This window comes from Artemia franciscana, chromosome 14 (genome assembly GCF_032884065.1).
Source record: "Artemia franciscana chromosome 14, ASM3288406v1, whole genome shotgun sequence".
Classification (NCBI taxonomy): Eukaryota; Metazoa; Arthropoda; class Branchiopoda; order Anostraca; family Artemiidae; genus Artemia; species Artemia franciscana.
The window spans coordinates 17,909,606-17,932,403 of record NC_088876.1 but is presented as its reverse complement, the minus strand read 5'-3'; the positions used below and the strand labels follow the sequence as shown (position 1 = coordinate 17,932,403).

At 36.0% G+C, this 22,798-nt stretch overlaps 1 protein-coding gene across 1 annotated transcript in view; it reads right to left on the bottom strand.

The window, feature by feature from the left end:
* LOC136035416 (uncharacterized) overlaps positions 1-22,798 on the bottom strand; it is a gene marked incomplete at its 3' end in the record, with an annotated part of 248,773 nt that overhangs the window by 197,785 nt on the left and 28,190 nt on the right. The window contains 2 exon segments of the mRNA XM_065717209.1: positions 5,629-5,755; positions 19,991-20,032. Coding sequence (XP_065573281.1) covers positions 5,629-5,755; positions 19,991-20,032 — 169 coding nt within the window.

Sequence of the window (22,798 nt, the reverse complement as noted above, 5' to 3'; positions counted from 1 at the left end):
ACTTTGGGAAAAAAGCAGTAAAACATTCATATCTTTTCTCAATAACACATACTATATGTAAACAATGAACAAATTGCATAACTTGCATCCCTTGCCCTGATGCATCGGTGGAGGGGGGGGGGATTGACATCCCTAAAGACATAATTAATGAGGTTTTCAACAATCTTGAAAAAAATTATGTATCAAAACTTTCTTTGGATGTTTTTTATGAAAAATGATGGGCGTGGAGTGGGGGGGGTGGATTCCTTTAGATGACTTTGACTCTTAAAAAGGGTACTACAACCTCCGATTTAAATTCAATTGAGATACATCTGAATTTAATATGATCACTCATTCCATAAGAACCTTGTATGTCCCGAAGGCACAACTGAAAGCCCTTACCCCATAACTCTGAAAAGGGTCGTTCCAATCCTGGAGGCATTGTCATATGTTCTTTGGACTATTTTAAACCAAATTGCCATTGCACAGTTTCAATCAGATACATTTGGTGAAAAGCGGAATAATTGGGAGGGAGGAGGCTAGTTGTCTTCCATCATTATTGACTCCTATAAGGGAAACTCAAACTTCCAATTTCAACCAAATGAGCCACCTCTATAGAACCATCTCTTCCATAAGAACCTTAAATGTCCCAGGGGCATACTTTACAACCCTTGCCGGTGTTTATCAACCTCAAAAGCCTTTTTATACGATCTTTGGACTACTTTGAATGAATGGCCTGCCTCAAAATATCTATTGGATGCATCTCGGGAAAACACGACGTGTTTGTGTAAGTAGTTGGGGAGGGTAGCTGCACTCCGATCACTTTGGCCCTTAAAAATTGCACTAGAACTTCTGCTTACCAATCCAATGAGTGCCCTCCAAAGCATATACAACCACTCTTTCTATAAGAGCCTTAAATGACCACAGGGCATAGCATACAACCATTGATTTGAGAGCTGTAGTGAGAGAAGGGTCGGTCTTTATTACATACATTATCTCCGGATCCTTCAATTACGATGAACAAAATATTTATCTCCGAATTTTGATTGGAGGTGTTAAAGAAAATTATGTGCGTGGAGTAGGGAGCTTGTTGCTCTCAAATCACTTTTACTCTTAAAATGAGCACTATAACTTCCGATTCCAAATCAAATGAGCCCCATCTGAAGTTCATACGACCTCCCATTCCACAAAACTTTATATATCCACATGGTATGAGTTACGAACCTATCTCCAGGGTGCTGGGGGGTTGTATCAATCCTAGAGGCATTATTATATGCTCTTTGGTCTGTTTTGAACAGAATTGCTATCTCATAATTTCAATCTGATGCGTTGGTGAAAAGAGGGGTTGTCTGGAAAGAGGGGGTCTAAATACACTCGTTCATTTTCGACGCTTAAAAAAGAACTAGAACTTCCCATTTCCAACCAAATGATTCTCTTCCAAAGTAAATAACAATTCCTTCCATATAAAACTGAAGTGCCCCGCGGCATAACTTGCAGCCCTCGCCCCCAGGCTCTAGTGGTTTGTATCAACCCCAAAAGCTTTTTATATGATCTTTCGACTATTTTGAATAAAGTGACTGTCTCAAAACTTTTTATTTGCATTTCGAGAAAGCCCGATGAGTTGAGAGAGGGATAGCGGCCCTCAGGTCACTTTGACTCTTAAATATGGCACTTTAACTTCAGATTGCCAATCACATGAGTCCCCTCCGAAGTATATACGACCACCCTTTCTATAAGAGCCTTATATGCCCCTGGAGAATTATTAATAACCCATGTCCTGAGAGGTGTGGGGGCACAAGTATCTTCCTCAAAGACATAATTTCCGGTCCCTTCTACTACATTGAACAAATTTACTATCTCCAAATTTTGATTGGGCTCTATGAGGAAATGAGGAGCGTGGGGGGGGTGGAGCTGGTTCCTCTCAAATCACTATTGACTCTTACGCAGGGCACTATAACTTCCAATTTTAAATCAAGTGAGCCCCATCTGAGCTTCATACGACTACCCATTCCTATCCATTAAAACCTTATATGCCCCCAGGGCATGTCCACAATCTTATCCCCAGGGCACTGGGGGGTTTTGTCAACCCTAGAGGCGTTGTTATATGTTTTTTGGACTATTTTAAGCAAAATCAGTATCTCAAAATTTTAGTCATAATCGTTTGGTGAAAAAAGGTGGTTGGAGGGGGGGCTTGCTGCCCTCATCACTTTTTACAATTAAAAGGGAACTAGAAGTTCAAATTTTTAACCAAATAAGTCTCCTCTAAAGCTTATACTTCTATCCCTTCCATAAAACCTTAGATGCCTCCTGGGCATAACTTACAACTCGTGCCCCCAGGCTCTGGGGTTTGGTTCAACCCCAACAGCCTTGTTATGTGATATTTGAACTATTTAGAATAAAATGGCTATCTCAAAATTTCTATTAGATGCATTACGGGACTATACAACGGGTGTTTGTGCAGGGTAGATAGCTGCCCTCCGATCACTCTGACTCTTAAAAAGGACAGTAGAGCTTCCGTTTACCAATCCAATGAGCCCCCTCCCAAGTTCGTATAACCATGTTTTCTATGAAAAAAAAACGTACTTGCCCTCAGGGCATAGCTTACAACCCTTTCCCTGAGGGCTGGGGGGATTTCTCATCCTCAAAAACATAACTTCCGGACCTTTTAACTACGTTGAACAAAATGGGTATCTCAATATTTTTATTGGAAGTGTTTTAGGAAATGATTGGCGTTGGTGGGGACATTTGCCCTCTGATCACTTTCGACTGATAAAATAGGCACTAGTCGTCTCAATTTCCAATCGAATGAGCTCTTTTTAAAGTTTATAAGACAACACTTTCTATAAGAACCTTATATGCCCTAAAGGCATAACTTACAACCCTTGTCCTGAGGGCTGTAGGGGGAGGGAATGCCATCTTAAAAGACATAATTTCCGGATTATTTCAACTACGTCAAAGAAAATGGCTATATCAAAATTTTGATCAGACATGTTTGGAGAAATGATGCACGTGGGGTGGGGCATTCATCCTTCAAGTACTATCGGCTATCAAAAGGGGACTTAGTTCTTTCCATACTTATCTTATATTCCCTCAGGGCATAACTTGGAACCTTCACCCTGAGGGTTGTTGGGGGGGGGTGTTCATCCTCAAAAACATGATTTTCAGACCTTTCAACTACGTTGAACAAAATGGCTCTCTCAAAATTTTGATTGGTGTGTTTGGCGAAATGGTGGGCGTGCGAGGAGGGTTTCTTGCCCCTCAATCACTTTCGACTATCAAAAACGTCACTAGCCGTTTCAATTTCCGATCAAACGAGCTCTCTTTGAAGTTTCTACGACAACTCCTACGGTACGAAGTGCCCTGGTCTAAGACCCAAACATAATACATTGAGCCAACATCGTTTTTAACTTAGGCAGCACTTTTAGGGTTCACTTACTCGCACAAACCAAAAAAAAGAGCAAAATATGTAGTAAAAAATGTCACAGGATAAATATTCACAAACAAAAGGTTGATTTTCCGTGTCTTTGTAAATAAAAGTCCTCATATCCTTGAATTATTTTGTTCATATGTTGTTCATTCCAACCATGAAAAGAAATTAATTGACTATAGAAAATTCTAGGAACTGCTAAAATATTTCAGACAATGCACGAAATAGAACTTAGCAGAGAAAAAAAAAATAGTTTAAGTTTAAGTTTTGTTGGTTTGAAACCACCCACTTAAACAAAACCATCATTGTTAATTAGTTCCGTCAAAAAACATCATTAAGATCCTTCAAGGGCATGCAAATTGCTTAAGTACGTTTTTGTTACAGAAAACTGACTCCATGTAAATTATATATTAATAACTTTTAGGCACCGCAATATCTGCAGGAGACACGCGCACAGGGTTCGGGAGGCAAAAAAGCTTACGATGGCGTCCTTACCTTTCTATAATTTTTACCAAAATTATAAACAAATAGTGACAACTTAACGATTTGCCAGGTTTTTTTTTTCATTAGTATCCATCCCCGCTTCCTAATGAATTTCTGTGAATCTGTTCTATTCTTACAGAAAAAAATTATAAATAAAAATAATTTATTGTTACCCTCTATACAAAGATGAACTAAGAGGAGTGCGAACAAAAGAAAAACGAAAAGAACACAGACAAAAATTATGGACAAATAGTGACAACTTAACTTTTAAACACTCAATTAACAAGTTTCTATGAGACTTAACAATTTATGACACTAGGTACTTGATAAAGACACATCAGTGGAAAATCGTAAATTCTATTGCAGAGGTCAACAAATATTCTTAACAATTCAGGCAAAATTTTACAAATTTAAAAAAAAACACCGTACCGTCGGGAAACGTAACCATTACTAGTCCAAAGGGGGATACTGAGAAAACGGCCGCAGAACCTAAGGAACAACGATTAGATTTGTTCTTTATTCGAGGGGAATAAAAAATTCGATAAGGGTGTAAGAAACAACACAAGTGATGCGAAAACGAATTGTATAACGAACAGAACATTTTTAACTCAAGAGAGAAGTTCTTAATGCTTTCTCAAATTCTCTCTCAACACAGTAGGAAATACTTACCTACTTACTTGTACTTAGGTCAGGACAACGGCTCTGAGCCTTCCCTGGCTTCCAATAGTTCGTCAACGACTTACTTCCACCTTTTTGCGGCCTAAATTCAATCCCTGCATGACCTGGAGCCAGTTCTTGTCCCACCGTCGGCCAAAGAGGTAAAATCCCCCTTTGGGTTTGAGGTAAGCTTTGACACAGGCAACCCATATTTTGCGTTATCCCCTTTAGCGTTTCATCCAACCGGTAAGAAGCTAGCAGTAAAGGGCTGTTTTGGTCGGCACCTCAGCTCTTCCGCAACGAATGTGGCTGTACCAGGGCAGACAGTGTTTCTTGATAACTGACCCGACGTCAAGGTGCAAGGAGAATGATCGACAGAGATATGCATTGCTCATTCTGTTGGTTAGTCTGACGCCGAGGACCCTCTGAAGGCAAGAATGGTCAAAAACTTCGAGATCATGTACCTCCGAGACTTTCAGCGTCCAGGACTCGCAATCATATATGAGAACCGATCTGATAAGTTTCTCGTAAATACAAATCTTTTTTAAAGTTGGATCTGACGCTCCCATCACAGACAAGGGTACACTTTTGCCTCGGATGCTATTCGAGTGCAAACTTCATTCAAACTGCTTCCGTTGTTGTCAATCAGAGATCCTAGGTACTTGAATTCTTTCACCACCTCAATTTCATCTTGTTGGAGATAGACAGGCTGTATAGAATTTGGTATATTGGACATATGGAGTTTTGCTTTGGGAATGCTGATTTTGAGACTCATTGATTGTGTGGTGATTGCCACCTTGGCAAAGCATTTCCTGGACTTCTATGAAAGTTTCAGACAAGAGAGCTAGTGATAATTGACCCAGACAAGTGATGAATAGTGACCGTATTGCCCAAATTGAGGCTCCGAATATGGAACTGAGGCTCCGAAATTATATATATATATATATATATATATATATATATATATATATATATATATATATATATATATATATATATATATATATATATATATATATATATATATATATATATATATATATATATATATATATATATATATAGAAAAAAGGTTTACTTACATCCTTAGTGCTACAGACAGAACACATCTTCAGAGGTGTCGTCTCTTCAGACGTAAATGAAGCTCGTCTCTGTGGCTCTGTTGTTACCAAGGGATCATATTGGATCCTATCTGATATGCCCGTAATTCTGTAAAAGAGAAGCCAGTTTGAATAAAAACAAAAACGATAGCAAAGTCTTGTTTATTTATTAATCTATTATTTAACACTATTTGTGTAAGTGAGCAATAACTGTGTATGTATACATTTGTGTATGTATTTTTTCTCGAAAACGGCTCCATTGAAACTTAGCCGTTTTCGAGAAAAATCGAAACTTAGCAGACAATCGGTGTTAGAAATCGGACATGCTTCAATAATGAAATATCTTTGAAAACACCTTGCATGAAAAGACATCAGCAGAAAAAAACTTGGAAGAAAAAGATTTTTTTTTCTTCTCATAACCCGAATAATTGAAAAGTCTACAACCTGGACCATAATGTAATTCTAGACCAATTAAGGCAGCTAAAACAAATAGCATTGACATTTAATCCACAATGGGTGAAATCAATAGCTTGGACCATTGATTGAGACAAGAACCCCAAACAAAAAAATTTATATATGATGATTATATATGATGATTTATATATACGATGATTCATTATATATGATGATTCGTTGGAAGAAAAAAAAGTTTTGTCCCACCACCATAACAATTAACAAATATACAGCCTTGACCACCTTTTAAAACTGGACCAATAAGGGCAGCTAAAGCAAAGGAAATTGGCAAATTGTCTGAAGTAAAAAAAATCCAAAATAAATAAGAAAGGAAAATTGGGCTATAAGATAAGTGATAGCGGACTTAAATTGCTAAAATCGAAAATGATAGTTAAGATATAGATAAGGGATACGGGGTTTCAACATAGGTAAGGTCATCAATACTTACCATGCCCTTGTTAAAAAAAATTAAGTCTCGACGATATGTATTTCATAATGACAAAGGACAAGCCGGGGCAAAAGTCAACATTCAACATCAAACAGATCGTGGTAACGAACTGTAGTAAGGAGCGACCCTCTATAGTAAAAGAAACGTATTTTAATGTTGATTTTAAATACATAAGTTTCATCAAGTTTAGTTTTACCCATCAAAAGTTACGAGCCTGAGAAAATTTGCCTTATTTTAGCAAATAGGGAGATACCCCCTCCCTAAAAGTCATAGAATCTTAACGAAAATCACACCATGAGATTTAGCGCATCAGAAAACCCTACTGTAGCAGTTTCAAAATCCTATCTACAAAATGTGGAATTTTGTATTTTTTGCCAGAAGACAGATCACGGATGCGTCTTTATTTATTTGTTTGTTTTTTTTGTTGTTTTTTTTTGCTTTTTCCCCTGGGTTGATTGTATCGACCCAGAGGTCCTAGAATTTTTCAAGAGGCCTCATTCTACCGGAAATGAAAAGTTCTAGCGCCCTTTTTAAGTGACCAAAAAATTGGAGGGCACCTAGGCCCCCTCCCACGCTAATTTTTTCCCAAAGTCACCGTATCGAAATTCTGAGATAGCCATTTTATTTAGCATAGTCGAAAAACCTTATAAATATGTCTTTGGGGACGACTTGCTCCCCTACAGTCCCCGTGGGAGGGGCTACAAGCTACAAACTTTGACCAGTGCTTTCATACAGCAATGGTTATTGGGATGTGTACGAACGTTTTTAGGGGGATTTTTAGGTCGGTGGGGAGGGGTTGAGGGGAGGGTTTTATGTGGGGGGAGCCTTTCATGGAGGAATTTGTCATGGGGGAAGAAAATCTCCATGAAGGGGGCGCAGGATTTTCTAGCATTATTTAAAAAAAAAACAATGAAAAAATAAATATGAAAAAGTTTTTTCAACCGAAAGTCAGGAGCAGCATTAAAACTTAAAACGAGCAGAAATGATCACGCATGTGAGGGGTTTACCCTCCTACTAATACCTCGCTCTTTACTCTTAAGTATTTTTAGTAATTTCAACTATTTATTCTACGACCTTTGTGATTCAGGGATCATTCTTAAGGAATTGGGACAAAATTTAAGCTTTAGCGTAAAGAAAGAGGTACTGACGAGGGGGCGAACCCCCCTCATATGCATAATAAAAACATACGAATATAGAAGTTCGTTACGTAAAATAATTCCTAAGTTACATATTTCTTTTACTAATAAAAACGTTCGTAAAAAATTTAAAGTTCTAGTTGTCTTTTTAAGAAACCAAAAAATTGGAGGGTAACTAGAGCTCCTCTCCAGACTATGAGAAAGCCATTTAGCCAAAAAAAACGAATATGCAAATTTCGTTTTAATTATTTATCTGCAGAGAGCCAAAGTCAAAACATGCATTAATTCAAAAACGTCCAGAAATTAAATAAAAAAAAATTAACTGAAAGTAAGGAGCGACATTAAAACTTAAAACGAACAGAATTTACTCCCGTATATGAAAGGGGCTGTTCCCTCATCGACGTCCCGCTCTTTACGCTAAAGTTTTTAATGTTTTAAAAAGTAGAGCTGAGAGAAAGAGTCAAACTTTAGCGTAAAGAGTAATAAATAAATGAAACTCAAAACGAACAGAAATTGCATTAAATAGCCGAGTCAAACTTAGAACTAGCAAAAATTAACAGGAATGGGGCTGATAAACCCCATGCCTTCTCAATATCAGATCAAATTTTGCGCTTTACTGAAAAAAACAACAACAAATAAATGACCATGGATTGTCAGTATAATTGACACATGTTGACATTTGTTCTTTAAGGTTTGGATAATTTTTTATTTACGAGAGTAAGAAAGTTGAAAACTTTTCAAACGTATTTTGGTTTAACAAAATGGATATCTCGAAATTTTTATTGGATGTGTTTGAAGAAAAGGTGGGCGTGGGAGGGGGTTAGTTGCCCTCCAATCACTTCTGACTATAAAAAGGGCACTAGGCCTTTCAATTTCCAATCAAATGAGCTCTTTTCGAAGTTTGTACGACAACAAATGGCCATCTCAAAATTTTTATCAGATGTATTTTGGGGAAATACGAGATATGGGGGAGTACCCACTCTTCGATCACTCTGAATCTTAAAAATAGCACTAAAACTTCTAACTATACATCCAATGAACCCCTTCCAAACTTTATACGATCACCCTCTCTATATATATCTTATTAGCCCAGTCCATATTTTAAAACCCTTGCCCTTAGGGCTGTGGGGTTGTCATCCTCAAAGATATAATTTTCGGACCTTTTAAATCCGTTAAACAAAATGGCTCAGAATTTTCTCAGAATTTTCAGAATTTTGATTGGATATGTTTGTGGAAATGTTGGCCGTGAGAGGAGGTTTGTTGAGCTCCAATCACTTTTGACTCTTAAAAAGAGCACTACCTTTGAATTTCCAATCGAATGAGCTTTTTTCAAATTTTCTAAAACAATAATTGGTCATTTGAATATTTTTATCAGATGCATTTCAGGAAATTAAGAGATGTAGGGGGGGGGAGGTATTCACCCAAAAAAAACTGTGATTCTTAAATGGGGCCCTAGAACATGTGATTTCGAATCAAATGAGCCCATTCTGGACCTTTTCGACCACCCTTTCTAAATATACCTTATATGCCCCCTGGGCATGACTTACAGCCCTTGCCTTAAGAGCTTTTGGGGGGGGTCATTATCAAAGACATAGTTTCCGAGGCTGTTAACTACATTGAACAAAATAGTCATCTCAAAATTTGATTGGTTGTGTAACAAAAATCACAAAAACTTGACAATCAGCACTGCAAAAAAATTCTCATCAAATAGAAAGTCAGGATAAGACAATTATAAAAAATGGCTGGTGGCCTTTTAGAAAAAACGACAGAAGGTCTTACATTCATAAGCGATCCTTAAGTTAAACAAAAGTAGCATTCTTTTTACTAGTTGTCAGATATCAAGAAATTTACTCTAACACGACTAAGCAAAATCGAAAACAGAACATTATTGTTGCCCAACAAAATAGGAGAAAAATACTGAAGAACTTACACTAGATATACTAAAATTACAGTTTTAAAGTTGGAAATATGTAACATCTTAAAGCAGTTCATATCAGTAATTGTTAAGTAAACACTTAACAATTGAAGCTGAAACTATAAGAAAATTGATAGTTGAGACCAGTTTATAAATTGAAGAATTTTTTACTGATCCTGGTTCTAAATATTTTCAGTGTATTCAAATTAAATATAACAACTGAATGTTAATAGCATAAGGAATATCTCATAATTTTATAAAGGGGGAAACATGGTATGAAAAAAGTAAAAATGCCTTGATGCAATTTTGAAATCTCCCATAAAAGATATCCCCCACTCCTTCGGTGAAGGTAAGAGATAGAAAGATGAAAAACTGTCGTAAACAAAGTGAATTTAATGACAGCCTACAGAATGAAACGGTATCAAGAATGGTTCCCTTATTATTTCTTTGCATGCTTTCCCTTGTATTCCGACTTTAAAAAAAAAAGCTGGCTCCACTTATGTTAATAGTTCACTCCAGCTTGTATAATTTACAAAACTTTGAAAGAATCTCTGTGTTGGAATAGCGAGCTTTATTATTTTTACACTATGTTCTACTCTTTTAATATATGCTTCTAAATGTCAAACCAATAAATCCAGGTATTGTGCTATTTTCTCCTATTGTGCTATTTGCTAGCCCGTATTAAAACCCAGCTGGAAAATAAAAAAAAAGTCCTCGTTGATGTTTATTCCCTTGTTTCACCGCTTATTTTTAATCGTTTTTGTTCATATTTTCTCTCGAATTACATATTCTGTATTCCAGTCAGCCGTAGTAACTTAAAACGCATTACGTGAATTTAATCAAACTGAGCCTCACTTTTTGATGTTGACATTATTTATTTAATCAAGCTGCTGTAAATTCAGTATTTTTGATGTTCTAACCAAATTTGAGTATCTTATTCATTATTTTTGGTATTTTCTGTTGTTGAATGTTAATTTTACTATTCCCGATAATTTTGTTGTTTTCTTCCAGCAGAACATCTGAATCCATGACAGTTAAGGTAATTCAATAACGATGATTTATTTATTTTTCCCAGCTGAGTTTTAACCCCCCGTCCTTAAATTAAATACGTATTTGCGTCTTAGCTCCACCTCATCAGAATTTGTGCTAATATTGAGATAGATAAGCAGTAAACATACTTTAGATGGAACAGTGAAAAACAAAATTAACGTAAAATATCTTTTCTTCAAAATTTAGATAGGTTTTGACCTGTCAGGAATTTTTTTTATTAGCTGCAAAATTGAGATAGCTAAGAAATAGGCATACCTTTGGAACCGGAATTTCATCCCGAATACAAATATAACATTCTTTGGCGTTGGAAATGAACTTTACTCCTTCCCCCTAATATGCAAACATACCCGGGTATATTTTGCCTATATACCCTAAAATGTATACAGGCAATGAATTTTGCATTATTTTGAAACCATCGAATCAGTTTGAAGAAAGAAATGACTTATGAAAATCCATTGCATATATACAATTGAACGTATACTTCCACGCTAAGGGGATGAGACAAAGTTCATTTATGACACAAATAAAGGTTATATTTGATTTAATATGAAATTCTGATTCAAAAGGTATGTCTAATTTTTAGCTATCTCAATATTAGCACAACTTTTGCTGCAGTGGTTTTAATACATAAGCACCGTTTTTTTACCATTAGGATCACTTTTTAACAAATTGTTTTCTATTTTTAGTACGTGCTTTTAATAGTTAATCATTTTGTCTAGGTTAATTTATTCCGTCGTAAATTATATTTTTAATCTGATGTCAACTGCAGAAATTTAGAAGGGCATTGCGTCTTTTATCGTTTTTTTCGTATGTTTCCTTATTTTGTGAAAATGAGTTTGATAGCCCTACTATCGAGATCCAAAATGTCTGTAGATTTATTCAATCTGTTTCTCCATATTTTATATTACTTGCAAAATAATCATTTTCTTCCAAAATCCTTAATTTTTTTTTATTCTTTTTTTGCCTGCAGAAATATTTTTAATTTATAACTTTGTACATAAAAACTGTTTTGTCATATATCAAAGGCTTAAAAGCACCTGCTCTGTTAAAAGCCTGGTTCATGAATGACAATCATTAAAGCTAGAGCACATTTTTCAGTCTTTAACTTGCCAATAAAGTTTATTTGTTACCACGATACTTTTGGAATTATTGCATCCCAAGCATCAACATTACCTAGCTTCATCATTTCTTTGAAATCGTACTTAAAATGTTTTGCATATATTGTTATCTTAAATCCTTCAAGCTTTATTTCATGGCTAGATACACTTATGGCATAGCATGCTAACTTTTTTCACATTCTGTCATTTTTATTTAAGCGTATGTTCAGATTCAGTTGCCCAAATTTTTCTTTTCATTATAATAATATCCTTTATAACTACACTCTAATAACAGTCTTGCAGTCCTTTAACATAGGAACCCTAGCACGCTGTCTGAAATGTAAAGTTCCATCTACATCGATTTTCCGATTCATACAAACTGCTAGTCAGTAAGATCCCGTGTTTCTCTGTCTTAAACCGCTTGCCGGAGAATGTCCTGACTATGAATTTAATTAAAGATTTGAGGCTTTCAAGTTCCATGATCTACTCCATTTTTACTAAAAATTGAATGGCTCCACAAGAAATAAGTCTAGAAATTCATATTGGGTTTAAAATAAAACAAAATTAAAGCCCCATAGTTTGCAATATAATTATTTACGATAGTTGTCACGTGCCTAACACATTTTAATATTATAGGTTATACCACCATTGACAAAATAATGGTAATATGATAGTTAGATGGAATATGTGGGGAAAACTATCTAAACTCTAATATAAGAAAAAAAGATACCTAGACCTTTGGTACAAAGGCCCCATAAAATTTGATAGCCACAGTGACCAACAGGTTGTAGTTATGAAGCAATAGGTGTGATTATATCTATCAAACAGTTCGTGGTAACGAACTGTAGTAAGGAGCGATCCGGCTCAATAGTAACCAAAACTCTAAAAAAATGAATTTTGATATCAATAGCTACATCAAAAGAATCGCATTTTAATGCTGATTTTAAATATATAAGTTTCATCAAGTTTAGTCTTACCCATCAAAAGTTACGAGCCTGAGAAAATTTGCCTTATTTAGGAAAATAGGGGGAAACACCCCCTAAAAGTCATAGGATCTTAACGAAAATGACATCATCAGATTCAGCGTATCAGAGAACCCTACTGTAGAAGTTTCAAGCTCCTATCTACAAAAATGTGGAATTTTGTATTTTTTGCCAGAAGACAAATCACGGGTGTGTGTTTATTTGTTTGTTTTTTTTTCCCAGGGGTCATCGTATCGACCAAGTGGTCCTAGAATGTCGCAAGAGGGCTCATTCTAACGGAAATGAAAATTTCTAGTGCCCTTTTTAAGTGACCAAAAAAATTGGAGGGCATCTAGGCCCCCTCCCACGCTCATTTTTCCCAAAGTCAACGAATCAAAATTTTGAGATAGCCATTTTGTTCAGCATAGTCGAAAACCGTAATAACTATGTCTTTGGGGATGACTTGCTCCCCCACAGTCCCTGGGGGAGGGGCTGCAAGTTACAAACTTCGACCAGTGTTTACATATAATGGTTATTGGGAAGTGTACAGACGTTTTCAGGGGGATTTTTTTGGTTTTGGGGGTAGGGTTGAGGGGAGGGGGCTATGTGGGAGGATCTTTCCTTGGAGAAATATGTCATGGGGAAGAAAAATTCAATGAAAAGGGCACAGGACGCAGGACTAATCTGGTCACGTTAGAAAAAAACGTCAAATTCAGAGCTTAATATACAATGCTGGGTGTTCGGAGCCTCTCTATTATGGAGTATAATTTGAAAATAACACAACTATACGAGCGATAAAACATATATACTACAACCATAACTCAACTAACGAAAGAACTGCTAAGAGATAATACAACTATAAAGCGAAAACAGGTGAAAACTAACGGGAAAATAAACGAACTAAGAGGTGGAAGGGGCCCAGAGAAAAAATATAATCCTTTTCCAATTTTGAGCCTAACTTCCGCAAAGGAGTAATAATGTCAGAAGCCCCGGAATACCGAATTATTTTCTTTTTCCTATAAGACCAGGGTAAATGAAACAGAAACTTACAATAGCGGAAATATAATATACACATTTCAGCCAGATCTTGTCGTTTTTTCAGAATAGGTGAAATACCAGATAGGAAAAGTATTGAATGGTCGCAAAAACTAGTGTATAGCAATGCAAGCGCTTTTCGATAATTAAATAAAAAAAACAAGTTTTTTTAACTGCAAGTAAGGAGCGACAGTAAAACTTAAAACGAACAGAAATTACTCCGTATATGAAAGGGGCTTTTCCTCCTCAACAACCCGCTCTTTACTCTAATGTTTGACTTTTTCTCTTAACTCTACATTTTAAAACAGTAATAAACAGTAATAGAAACGTTAGTTAAAAACTAAAAGTTATAGTTGCCTTTTTATGTAACCGAAAAATTGGAGGGCAACTAGGCCTCCTTCCCCACCCCTTATTTCTCAAAATCGTCTGATCAAAGCTAAGAGAAAGCAATTTAGCCAAAAAAGGAATTAATATGCAAATTTAATTTTAATAATCTGTTAATCTGATTCAATACAAAAAATTCAATAAGATTGGACAAGTCCTATGGTGGAGAGCCAAAATCAAACATGCATTAATTCAAAAACGTTCAGAAATTAAATGAAAAAAACTAGTTTTTTAACTGTAAGTAAGGAGCGACATTAAAACTTAAAACGAACAGAAATTATTCAGTATATGAAATGGGTTGTCCGCTCTTCAACGTCTCGCTCTTTACGGTAAAGTTTGACTCTTTGCCACAATTCTACTTTTTAAAACAATTAAAAGCTTTAGCGTAAAGAGCGAGACGTTGAAGAGCGGACAACCCATTTCCTATACTGAATAATTTCTGTTCGTTTTAAGTTTTAATGTCGCTCCTTACTTACAGTTAAAAAAACTAGTTTTTTTCATTTAATTGGAGTAGAACCCAAAGCTTCTAAAAGCAAAACCAAAATCAAAATTCAATCCCTACCTGTTTTAACTGAAATCGAATAAGCCTTTCTGATGGGTGTGGATGACAATACCCATAACAAAGTTTTCATCAAGCACAGACACCACAAACCATTACTGCAGCCATCGACAAGGCTTTGTAGGAGGAATTGATTATCCCGCTTTATAATCAGAGCGACGACATAGTGGTCAGATCAGATGCCAATATTAAGCAATGCAACAGTGCTGCATAAGTAAGGTGCAATATGGCTTCAAAGCATTATTTATTTATTTTTATTTCTTCACCATGGTCATTTCGTATGGAAGGGGTTTTCATAGAGACTTTAGAAGGGACTCTTTGAACTGTAAATTGAAAGCTCTAGTACCTCATTTGAGGCGACTGGGGGGGGGGCAGTCTTTCTTAGTTGCCTCCCCCTTTCAACCCCTAGTTGAAACTACCAAGCAATATTGAGGAGGATGTTAGTTTTACTTTTTTACTGGAAGGTTTTTGGGGGTCTAAATTTTCCCTCAGACCACGCCTAACAAGTTCATCACTATATTAACAAGAACATTTTCCGATTGCTCCATGGATTCCCTTCTTCAATATTCGGAATCTGGCTCCCATTATTCCGACTGCTCTACAATGGAAATATTTTGGATGACCAAATTGAGCCAAATTGATTTGTAGCTGTAATATGGACATCGGCTTAAAATGTAAGATTGGTATGTTTTATCGAAATTTTGAATTCGGTGTTGGGTGTTTTATGCGCTATTGCTTGTTATTGTATTACCCTTTAAGATTCTGACCAGTGGGACGGGGTAGTGGCCGTCTATCTTAGGGCAGAGATTTTGGGCTCCTGGTCCTGAGTATTAAATATATATCTTTTTCGCATTTTATTGTTTTCCTTTAAACTCAATCCTTCCTTTTTTTTGCCTTTTTTCGGTGAGGATATTTTTGTCTTTCAAGACTTGCTAATTACTTAAGGTCTGAAAATCCATACCTGTGGTTTAGTCCCTTGGCTGTCTAGATAGCAAATTTCTACTCTCTGATGTTGTTGGTTCAGAAAGGTGGATACTCTTTTATTGGATTGGCGGGATGGCTTATTATATGGCAACACATGAATTTTTCCTAGTCTAGTTTTCAAACTAATGGAGGCTTACCATGATTTTTGCTTAGACAAAATTAATTTTCTATATGAGACAGATACATCTAATGAGAGTGAGGGTTCTTGGTGGTGCTTTAAAGATTAAGAGGGTTTTTGGAGTATCGATAAAAATATCTCTTTCGATTTTACCTGTGGGATACCCTCTCTCGAGTTTAGCACTTAGTGTGGCATCCTGAGGTGGTGATTGAGTAACAGTTGACCAGGGAGATTCAAAGTGTGAGGTATCTCTGGAATGATTTTTTTCATGGTATTTGAAAATACCCTACAAGTTGTAATACGTATTGGTTGTTTTATAAAGAGAGTGGAGTGTCAACCTTGGTTTTACTATTGACCCCCTCTGAAGCTTCTAAAGTTGTCATGTTTCATCAAATTTGATTGGTATTGTCCAACCTGTTCTGGTAGATGTCCCATTGACAAGAGGTTGAGTAACCTCTCCCTCTACAAGAGTTGGACAATATAAAGTACAACATGGGAAGCAGCTTGGATTTTTTTTTTTTTTTTTTTTTTTTTTTATATTCCAAGAGCCTGTTTGATAAGAGTCCAAATCACAAGAATGTATGACACCACTAACCCTCTCTTATTCCCCAAGGACTTAAGATCGATTCTAAACAAACAATAAAACACAGAATAGTTTTAATATGACATGTTTTTAATATATCTGGCAACCCGTTCTGATCAACCCGAAAGGCAAAACTTAGGGATTAACCCTTCCTTTCCACAGCCTCATCATCATCTTAAATCATTAAAGGAAGAAAGTAATAGCGACTAGAGGTTATTCTAAAACCATCTTGGGGATATTACTAACCACAAAAAGCAATCTCAAAATATCTATCAGGTGCATTTTGGGAAAATACGAAGTGTGGGGGGGGGGTAAATAATGACGAAGACCACACTGCCTTTCCATAATCAAACAGTTCGTGGTGACGAACTGTAGTAAGGAGCGACCCGGCTCAATACTAACCAAAACTCTTAAAAATTGAATTTTGATATCAATAGCTACATCAAAAGAATCGTATTTTAATGCTGATTTTAAATATATAAGTTTCATCAAGTTTAGTTATACCCATCAAAAGTTACGAGCCTGAGAAAATTTGCCTTATTTAGGAAAATAGGGGGAAACATCCCCTAAAAGTCGTAGGATCTTAACGAAAATGACACCATCAGATTCAGCGTATCAGAGAACCCTACTGTAGAGGTTTCAAGCTCCTATCTACAAAAATGTGGAATTTTGTATTTTTTGCCAGAAGACAAATCACGGGTGCGTGTTTATTTGTTTGTTTGTTTTTTTTTGTTTTTGTTTTTTTCCAGGGGTCATCGTATCGACCAAGTGGTCCTAGAATGTCGCAAGAGGGCTCATTCTAACAGAAATGAAAAGTTCTAGTGCCCTTTTTAAGTGACCAAAAAAATTGGAGGGCATCTAGGCCCCCTCCCACGCTCATTTTTTTCCCAAAGTCAACGGATCAAAATTTTGAGATAGCCATTTTGTTCAGCATAGTCGAAAACCATAATAACTATGTCTTTGGGGATGACTTACTCCTCCACAATCCCTGGGGGAGGGGCTGCAAGTTACAAACTTTGACCAGTGTTTACATATAGTAATGGTTATTGGGAAGTGTACAGACGTTTTCAGGGGGATTTTATTTTGTTTTGGGGTGGGGCTGAGGAGAGGGGGCTATGTTGGAGGATCTTTCCTTGGAGGAATCTGTCATGGGGGAAGAAAAATTCAATGAAAAGGGCGCAGGATTCTCTAGCATTACTATAAGAAAACAATGAAAAATAAACATGAAAAAGTTTTTTCAAATGAAAGGAAGAAGTAGCATTGAAACTTAAAACGAACAGAGATTATTACACATATGAGGGTTACAAACATATGAGGGGTTCTAAAAATACTTTCGCATAAAGAGCGAGGTATTTAGGAGGAGATTAATACCTTGCTCTTTATGCTAAAGTATTTTTAGTAATTTCAACTATTTATTCTACGGCCTTTCTGATTCAGGGGTCATTCTTAAAGAATTGGGACCAAACTTACGATTTAGTGTAAAGAGCGAGGTATTAACGAGGGTACATACCCCCTCGTATACATAATAAAAATATAAGGTTATGAAAGTTTGTTACGTAAGTTAATTCTTAAGTTACGTATATTTTTTACTAATAAAAACGTTCGTTAAAAATTAAAAGTTCTAATTGCCTTTTTAAGTAACCGAAAAATTGGAGGGCAACTAGGCCTCCTTCTCCACCCCTTATTTCTCAAAATCGTCTGATCATAACTAAGAGAAAGCCATTTAGCCAAAAAAAGAATTAATATACAAATTTCATTTTAATAATTTATGTGCGGAGAGCCAAAACCAAACATGCATTAATTCAAAAACGTTCAGAAATTAAATAAAAAAAAACTAATTTTTTTAGCTGAAAGTAAGGAGCGACATTAAAACTTAAAACGAACAGAAATTACTCCGTATATGAAATGAGTTGTCCCCTCCGCAATCCCTCGCTCTTTACGCTAAAGTTTGACTCTTTGCCACAATTCTACTTTTTAAAACAATTAAAAGCTTTAGCGTAAAGAGCGAGCGATTGCGGAGGGGACAACTCATTTCATATACGGAGTAATTTCTGTTCGTTTTAAGTTTTAATGTCGCTCCTTACTTTCAGCTAAAAAAATTAGTTTTTTTTATTTAATACAACAACAAAAGAGAGAATAATGAGGACTTTTTATTTTTCCTTTGCTGAAGACGGCCCTTAGATATAGGGCCGAAATATTCAAATAGGTTTTGTTGGTTCACTGTCTTGGGAAAAAATTCCTCATTATTCTCTCTTTTGTTGTTGTATTGTGGGGGGGGGTATCTACCCTCCCTTCACTCTGAATCTCCAAAAGGGCAAGACAACTTTTATTAGCACTCCAGTGAGTCTCATCCGAAGTTTAAACGATCATCCCTTCTATAAAAACCTTACATACCCCCAGGGCATAACTTACAACACTTGCCTTGAGGGCTTTAGGGGGTTTTAATCCTCAAATACATAATTTTTGGATCTTTCAAATATGTTGAACAAAATGATTATCTCGAAATTTTGATAGGACGTGTTTGAGGACGTGTTAGATGCCCCCAATCACTTTTGACTATTTATAAGGGCACTAAAACCTTTAATTTCTATCTGAATGAGCCCTTTTTGAAGTTTCTATGACAACCCCTTCGAGACGAAGTAGCCTAACACAAAACAAAAAAAAGCGCTGCAAAGTGCTGCATATGACAGTGAGTGTCTTAAAAGGCTAAGAAAATACCTTTCTTGTAAAGAGGGAATATCGAAGAGAGGTAATCCCCTCATATAAAATAATTTCTCTTCTTTTAAAGTTTTGAAGCTGCTCCTTACTTTCAGTTTAAAAAGACTTGTTTATTTGGTCGTTTTTGTAAAAGGTCGGGAGAACTGGCTTCTGTTCCATTGAAAATTCCTTCCCCCACGGTAAATCCCTTAATGGAAATTTCTTCCCACTCAGGTTTGTTGATAAGAGGATAACTAGAACATTATGTTAGAACATAGAACATTAACTAGAACTATTATTTTCCGCTAAGATTGGCTAGAAACTGATGGCCTCTTACGAGAAAATTGGTAAAGTCAATAATTTACGTACCACATATCCCTATCTTCAAAAGAGGTTCGAACAGGTATTTGCTTTGAAAATGCAAAATTAGGATATTAACTCTTTCTCCCCATTGAGTGTGTTCGTACCAACAACTTTAATCTTTGGCAATCTAGCGATTGTAAAAAATCTTTCACCAAGATTTATGTTTGTGATCTCTGCCCTGATATGAATACTGTAAATTGGATGATCCATCTTAGCTTGCTTTCAAGAAATCCCGTATTAGAAATCTGATATTATTCAAGCTGATAAGAAATATAAGCACAAACTAGATCAATATCCACGTAATTACTAGCTTAGAAATCTATTTATTAGCTAATCCAATCTAATAAAGGATTGTCTCTCTCTGCTCCTTTTTAAGTTTTGCGACAACTTTGAATTAATTTAATATTGAACCCATCATCTTGATTAAGTTGGAAATAACGTTAAAAATATCTCAGACATGCAATAGGCCCGTATCTGATCCCACTATCAATCAGTTATCTACTGAATCTAATTTTATAGGCCAAATCCAAATCCCTACTATATATGAAAGAATCACTTACGGCTGAGAAATCTGTCTCGTGAGAGTTCCTCCTCTTTGGGACCTATAGAAACAAATGATGATTAGAAGCTACAGTCGTAAATTATTTTGGAACTAATACAAGAATAACTGTCGGATTAAAATTTATTAATTTGAAAGTTTTCCCACGACACGTAGAGGAAAATATTCAAATATTCCATTCTAGCTCATTGGATAGTTAATCCAAAGGAAAAGGAGCATTTTTCTATTATTCTTTTTTATTGATCTTAGATCCTCTGCGTTCAGTGGTACTATCTTCTTTACTTCTCAAAATCAAATACTAACTTGCAACTTGATCACCATACTGTTTCTGAGATATTGCAGATATGCTATTTCGATGGCCTGGCAGCAAGTATTGCGTTTTGATTTACCTTGCTTCTCAATCCTAAATAGATTAAAAGTCCTATAGGGGCTTAAAGTGTAAAATTTTTTATATGGATGAGTGATAAACATTGGCCTTCCAGCCCCTTCAATACCAGTTTTGAAGGGCCCGCAGTCCCCTTCCTCTCTCAGGAATATCCAAAAATGTCAAAACCGTCCCAGGAGCTTTTCCCTAGACATGGCAGATAAATTGTTTTGATAACCTGCATATACACAGTGTCGTTTGATTTATCACTGCCCCTTCTTTCAACTAAAGAATTTAATTTCTATTCCCCCCAGAAACTACCAGAATATTAGAGCTTCATCTTCCAGGACATTCGCAAGATTTGTCAATAGAATATTTTGGAAACTTGGGTGCACTCAACGCCGTTTGGTTTGCTCCAGTACACGAGTCATTTCAGGAAATAATCCTTAGAAAGTCTTAATAAAACTATGACCATACGGATGTTTTATATAGTCACTATTGGCTATAATTTATAATTCCATTATTACGGGATAAAGTTCATTCTTTAATAGAATGTAAGCTAATGTAAACTAAGGGCCGTGATCGTCTCTTACTAGTTTTCTAGCTACCGCTACAACCCGGATCATGGTTTCATAACCAAAGTCATTAGAGGTAACGTCATCAGAGGTAGCGTCATAATTTCATGTTTTTTTTTTATTTACGTCATAGTTATAATGCCATAACCATTGTCATCAAAGGTAAACCTCACAATGTAGCGTTTCTATTCATGTCATGGTTTTCAAACAGTTCGTGGTAACGAACTGTAGTAAGGAGCGACCCGGCTCAATAGTAACCAAAACTCTAAAAAATGGAATTTTGATACCAATAGCTATATCAAAAGAATCGCATTTTAATGCTGGTTTTAAATATATAAGTTTCATCAAGTTTAGTCTTACCCATCAAAAGTTACGAGCCTGAGAAAATTTGCGTTATTTTAGAAAATAGGGGGAAAAACCCCCTAAAAGTCATACAATCTTAACGAAAATCACACCATCAGATTCAGCGTATCAGAGAACCCTATTGTAGAACTTTCGAGCTCCTATCTACAAAAATGTGGAATTTTGCATTTTTTGCCAGAAGGCAGATCACGGATGCGTGTTTATTTGTTTTTTTGTTTTTTTGTTTTTTTTTTTTTCCCAGGGGTGATCGTATCGACCCAGTTGTCCTAGAATGTTGCAAGAGAGCTCATTCTAACGGAAATGAAAATTTCTAGTGCCCTTTTTAAGTGACCAAAAAAATTGGAGGGCACCTAGGCCCCCTCCCACGCTAATTATTTTCCCAAATTCAACAGATCAAAATTCTGAGATAGCCATTTTATTCAGCGTAGTCGAAAAACCTTATAACTATGTCTTTGGGGACGACTTACTCCCCCACGGTCCCCGTGGGAGGGGCAACAAGTTACAAACTTTGACCTGTGCTTACATATAGTAATGGTTATTGGGAAGTATACAGGCGTTTTCAGGAGGATTTTTTTGGTTGGGGGGAGGGGTTGAGAAGAGGGGGATATGCTGGGGGAACTTTCCATCGAGAATTTGTCATGGGAAAAGAAAACTTCCATGAAGGGAGAGCAGGATTTACTAGCATTATTTAAAAAAAAAATTAAAAAATAAATGTGAAAAAGCTTTTTCACCTGGAAGTAAGGAACAGCAATAAAACTTAAAACAAACAGAAATTATTACCCATATAAGGGGCTCACCTCCTTATGATACCTAGCTCTTTACGCTAAAGTATTTTTAGTAATTTCAACTATTTATTCTACGGCTTTTGTGATTCAGGGGTCATTCTTAATGAATTGGGATAAAATTTAAGCTTTAGTGTAAAGAGCGAGGTACTGACGATGGGGCGAATCCCCTCATATATGTAATAAAAACATGAGAATACAAAAGTTCTTGACGTAAGCTAATTTATAAGTTACGTAAATCTTTTACCAATAAAAAGATTCGTAAAAAATTAAAAGTTCTAGTTGCCTTTTTAATTAACCAAAAAATCGGAGGGCAACTAGGCTTCGCCCCCGCTCTTTTTTTCTCAAAATCATTCGATCAAAATTATGAGAAAGCCATTTAGCCCCCCCCCCAAAAAAAAAAAAATATGCAAAATTTCGTTTTGATTATTCCTCTGCGGAGAGCCAAAATCAAAACATGCATTGATTCAAAAACGTTCAGAAATTAAATAAAAAAAAACGAATTTTTTTAACTGAAAGTAAGGAGCGACATTAAAACTTAAAACGCACAGAAATTACTTCGTATATGAAAGAGGCTGCTTCCTCATCAACGCCCCGCTCTTTACGCTAAAGTTTTTTACTGTTTTAAAAAGAAGAATTGAGAGAAAGAGTCAAACTTTAGCGTAAAGAGCGGGGCGTTGATGAGGAAGCAGCCTCTTTCATATACGAAGTAATTTCTGTGCGTT